Consider the following 6,000-nt stretch of genomic DNA (forward strand, 5'->3'; position numbering starts at 1 on the left):
TTTTAAATATATACACCTACTAAAATGAACAAACAAGTACTTTAATTACTCTCAAGATGGATTAAATTATTTCTTCAATACAATGCTGAAAACAGCAAAATTATAGCAAATGATTAAAAAAATATATGTCTATCATGATCTAGAATAGACAAGTCCCAATTTAAACCAATGTTTCAGGGCTTTTTGATTATTAATGAGCTCATAAACCAAAAGAAGTCTTTCTGATTTATACAATTGCCTCCAATTTTCAAATGTACATAAATTTTGGTATATCAAATATATATATACAAATAAGAAGAATTATAATATTTCCATTTTCAGTTTTGAAATTTCCTAAATTTAAAGTCAGATAATTAGAAGACTTGGATAATAAAATAATGCAAGATAAGAAAACATGATATTTTATATGGTTTTTAAATAAAATTCATTTTACTTGACAATGATTTACTGCACTCATAGGAGCGTAAATTACTGCATTTTCAAAACATTAGCATAAAAGATCTCTAGAGAAAATTTCCAGATAAATAAAGGTTGGTTATAAACATCAATCAAATCACCTATAAAATAAGTAATGAAAGTTGCAGAACTTTTAAAATATAAGAATAAATAATATTCTGAAAGATAATTAGATTTCATTTATTATTCAAGTAGCTTAATAAGAAAGAGATTGCACATATAGATGATTTGGCATTTATGCCAAAAAATTCATCCAGTCCAGAAAGAAATTATGAGATAAAATCTGACAAAAAACAAAGAGTGGATGATCACTGTAAGCAAAGTTATCTTAAATGACTACAACCAATTTTTATCAAAAAAAAAAAAAAGTTCAAAATTCATACAATTTTTCAAGAACACATATGATTGTGTATCTTCATTAGAATAGCAAAATCTAAAACAAAGCAACAGAGTCAAACAATATTATATTTCCCATAACATTATAGATTATATTTCAATAAGTAGCTAGATGATGTCTTTTCATATGAATTATAGCATATAAAGTACAATTCCAGAGTTTAATGATTTTATCAGGCATGAATAATAACAATATATAACAATCAACTATATTTAACACTATCCACTAATAAAATAAAGCATAAACAGATTTCAATCTCGGGTTTAAAATTACACCTCCAAAAGTGATACTGTTTCAGTATTCCTGGTTACGTGGATAACAATTATAGAAAGAAACTTATTAGAAATAAAATTTATTTCCTTTTTAAAAAATGATAATGACCCAGTTGACAGATCAAAATGCTACATGAGGAAAAATTTATGATAAAGTGTTGTTCCATCCATGAAATGTACTTTTAAAGAAAGTAGATTCCAGAATCCAAAATGTTTAATTACTCTTTCCGATTTTAAGATTTTGACGGGTGTGAAAATTTTTTGAAGTTTCAAGCTATGTTATTCAAATTAAAAGAGAAGAATCAATATAATGGAACTATATTTTTCTTGAAGATAATGAATAAGTAATTTAGAAAATACTTTAACAACAATTTTCAAAATTCAGTTTTATTATCTGACAAAGCATGCATTGATATCTCCCAAGTTTTGATTCATTCTTCGATTAACCAAAATATGCAAAAGAGTGTAAGAAAAGATAATAGAACAGACTGAACATAATGGGAAATAAAAAGGCATTTCATTTAATGAAGTTAGCATATGTTTTCAAGATACACTTCGACTGCACCACATCAAATCAGTTTGGAAATCCAACAAGTATCACGAAGCAGAGGAATAATGTAACATAAGATATCTTGCAATCAGAAGTTAGATAATTAGTTATGCTTATCAACATTGGTACACCATAATTAAAAATGCAATCAACATTTACTCAGATGTTACATATTTAATTCTCATTCTTAAATAAGATTAATCATCTCTTCAGATTATATATATATAATTTAAAATAATTTAATCGAAAATTACAGAAAGAAAAAGACTTAGACACCACAATAGAGAAACTGATAACCTGGAAGAGTCATGAGATTTCAAACATTCAATTAGCACTTAGCCAAAAAAAGAAAGTGATTAAATATGTCAGAAACAATAAATCCAGTAGTAGAATCAAACCAAAATAGTGAAAGAATGTTATTAAGAACAATGACAACTACATTATTTTATGTGTATTCCTTATCTTACACATAGAACAGAATCACTAAAATGTAATTTGATCAAGATATTAAAAATAATGGTTTGAAAATTCTAAAATCAGAAAAATATTTTGTTTATATGAGATATGAGAAAAGCATTGATGAGTTTAGTAAGAAAGACAGTCAATGAAAATAAAGTCAAAAATTCATATTTAAATTAAACATCATTAAAACTAATTTCTAGAAACAAAAAAGACATTTCTAAAAATTTTTTAGAAGAAAAATTGACAGTTTAAAAAAAACAATCAACGCTGGTTAAAAAAAGTCTTCTGGTGATACAACACTCATTAAATTCTTTATTTATAGCAAAGCATTGATTTACAAATAATTAATAAACAAATATAAAATAAAATTCAAATTATAAATAAAAAATATAAGAAATTAATCAGTTAATTAAACTTCAGTCAGATTGAATCATTTCAGGACCTCCACAAAGAAAATTAAACTAATACTAGTTTATACTATTTTTTTTTTATTTTTTTATAATTCCTTAAAAACAATGTCTGAACATATTTAAAAGAAAAGAATAAAATTATTTACACTATCTATAACTAGTGCATCTTGGAGATAGCAGTATTCTTCAGCATTATAAGCAAAAAAAAAAAAAAAAAAACTGAGGAAAAATATATATTATTGTAAAAACAAGCTTGAAGTAAAAAAATTTAATGCAGTACTACAAATTCATATCTCCAAAATTTAATTGTATGCATTAATATGCTTCTTAAACAAAAACAAACAAAAAATACAACAGTAATTACACTTTACCACTATTTCTATGTTTACTCGTGGAAATTCTTGCTATAAGAAAATTTATCATAAAAACTGAATAAATCAAAACTGTTATTTAATAAAGTCCATAAGCAACCTTTATTAATTCGTTTGCTGTCAAAATATATATTTCTTGCATCTTTCATTTATAACTTATTTTGGTGTATTAGCAATATACTTTAAATAAAATTACAAATAATAATAAAAACCTAACATTCAAAATTATCTCCTCATTAATTTATGCTATACTTAAAGCCTTCAAATAAAAAATTTGGTACTTTTAGTAATCTCTGCAATAAATTTTATATTAGCCTGTCCCTTTTTTTTTACCTTTGTACAATCAAATTTTTAAACAGCAACATTTCCAAAAGAGTCAAAAAGTCCCCAATTATTCTGTTACTCATTCTTAAACTGCATGACGGCATTTACTTAATTTTATAATACATCTAAAAGAGATACCTACTAATGCTAAGTAAAAAGAAAGCATATAAGAGAAGAAAACTATTATGTTGCAATAATACATCAAGAAAACTATATAAAACAAAATAAATCTTTAAAGACAACATAACTCGATATAAATAAAGTTTTAATGAGAACACTATCATTAAGAATTCTACTGAGAGAAGGGAGCAAATCCCAAAATTAAAAATAATTTAAATTATCTTTTCAACCAAAAATAATGTTGAATTTAAAGACTTCAATTCAAAAACAATTAAATTAATAGAATTTCTGAAGGTAAAAGTAGTTACAATATCGAATATGCTATTTTTCAGTTAGTGTCTAATGATTTCAGACATTTCTTTACATCATGGCACTCATAAAAACTAGATATATTATTGATGGATTTATTTACACCCCTATTTCACTTTCATATTATGTAAACATTTTAAAAACATATCATTTTACTGAAATTTTATGATAAAATATGCCTCACCTTTTTAAATAAATTTTTAAAAAAAAATTTTTAAAAACAAGGAAGGGAAGCATGAAATTGTTGTAAACTTACTAAGCAAGTAATTAAGAATAAACAAGAGACTTACCTTCAGAAAGTTCTAGTTCTAACTCTGCTAATTTATCTCTTACATCTCCAGGTAAACTTTCAAAGTCTATATCTTGATCTGTCATGACGTATTAAAAACCGTACAGTCCCCTAAAATGTTATGTCAGTTACTAAACATTAAGTATCCTTGAATAATATACTATCACAAAGACAGCGCCTTTGACAACCTCATAACTAGTTCACAGTTCTGGAAAATCATCGCCGAGATTGTCAAAGCTGAACCACTCTAAAAGCATCCAAGTATAAATTTCAAATTATTACCTCAAATTTGATCGAGCAATTGACGCTAAAGAAATTTAAGCAATATAGAGACTAATTTTTAAAATGAGATCTCCCACAGCGATGCTTCATGCACGCAAATCTCGTCAGTATTCTAGAATAGAATTCATTTTATGTTTTTATTTATAAACATCATAGAAAATGTTAGCTATTATTAAATACCATCTGCAGTAGACACACTTGTTACGGTTAAAAAAAAGGAGTCGGCGAAACGCGGAGAGAGCGCCTCTAGTGAGGGAATTGTGAGGTCAGGAGAGAAGATGAAGATTCGTTTCCATCACAGTGGCACCCTCCATCAAAGGGTTATGAACAAATTAAATATGGGAAATTGCATTTCAGCATTAAAAAAAAAGATATTTCCCAACCAAAATCTAGAATTTTTCTATTAGTGAGGCAATCAGTTTTTAATAAATTTATATCACATGAAATAACATCTTTGAATGAAATATTATTGGAAAAACATTTCATAATGCATAAATACTAATGAAAAACATACGAACTTTATATTTGAGGCAGCGTAGCAAATAAAAAATTTAACTGTTTGAAAAATATTTTTTATAGTAAAAAAGTAATGAAGGCCATAAACATTATATTTTGAAAACCATTTCTAAAATCACTGAATATTTGATAATGTTAAAAGTATTTGCTGATGAACATCTACCACCACAAAAAAAGGATATCAGATAAGATATCTTCTTTCTAAAGACTGAGCTATAGAAAGTTTCTATCTGCCCCACTAAAAAAGACAAACAATACCAGATTCCCATTTCTTAGCTCTAGTGTGACAAGAATTCGCTGAAAACGAAACCTAAAATTTTAGTTAATCGTATATAAATACTAATAAAAATATATAATATAATGCTTCTATTAACTCATATATATTGCAGTTTTGTCACTTATAGAAGGCACTTACCAAAACAGATACGCATAACATATCTTAATCGTTTCAGATCGACTGACCAAAGACGGTTCTGTGTTCTGATATCAAACAGGAGCCACTCTGTCATCGTACGAACTGATATTAAATCCATCCTTGATTCAGAAGAACCTGAAAGCCTGATTATAATAATGAATGATAAATTAATTAATTAATCATATCAACTGGAATTATGAGTAGAAAACACAGTAGGAAAAAGATCTTGAACTTCTTTTTAGATTACTTTAAATGAAACATGGTATTAATTTTAGATACAAAATAACCATTTGCTTATTCTAAACTAAATACAAAAACAGTACAATTTTTCTTTTCAACAATGTATGAAGATATTGTGATACTTGGATGGTCACTACCTCGATATCTATATGTTTCAAATCGGTACAGTATTCAGTATGCTAGACACAAAAATTATAAGCCCTGGATGCACACATGTGATGTAACCTAATGATTTCTGGCAAATTTGAACAACAGTAGTCAACTGACAGAATATTTAGCTCTGAAAAGAAACTGACATTATGATAATGTCAACCTGCCTCGTCAAGTCAAGAAATCACTGACAAAGAGCAAAGACTTCACACTTTCAAACACTTCCTGTGAATAGCCCAATTACAATGATATGCGGTTTCGAATGATTTCAATGATTCCATTATTCTAAGAATAACTAGTCCGTTCACATTTCAACCCATTCACAGATTTCTCCCTTTCCCTTTATAACTTCAATTAAGGGGATGGGAAAAAGCTTCTCTGAGGCTGAAAGTCTGTTTCTGGTGTTTCCTGTCCTCCAGTTGGGGGGAGACTTTTTC

At 27.0% G+C, this 6,000-nt stretch overlaps 1 protein-coding gene across 1 annotated transcript in view; it reads right to left on the reverse strand.

Moving 5' to 3' along the window:
- Window positions 1-4,453, reverse strand: part of LOC129958160 (disco-interacting protein 2-like) — a 187,148-nt gene extending 182,695 nt beyond the window's left edge. The window contains exon 1 of the mRNA XM_056070398.1: window positions 3,962-4,453. Coding sequence (XP_055926373.1) covers window positions 3,962-4,046 — 85 coding nt within the window. The 5' untranslated portion in view covers window positions 4,047-4,453. The remainder of the gene's footprint in view (window positions 1-3,961) is intronic.
- Window positions 4,454-6,000: the final 1,547 nt, after the last annotated feature.

The sequence above is a fragment of the Argiope bruennichi genome, chromosome X1 (assembly GCF_947563725.1).
Source record: "Argiope bruennichi chromosome X1, qqArgBrue1.1, whole genome shotgun sequence".
In the NCBI taxonomy this organism is placed as follows: Eukaryota; Metazoa; Arthropoda; class Arachnida; order Araneae; family Araneidae; genus Argiope; species Argiope bruennichi.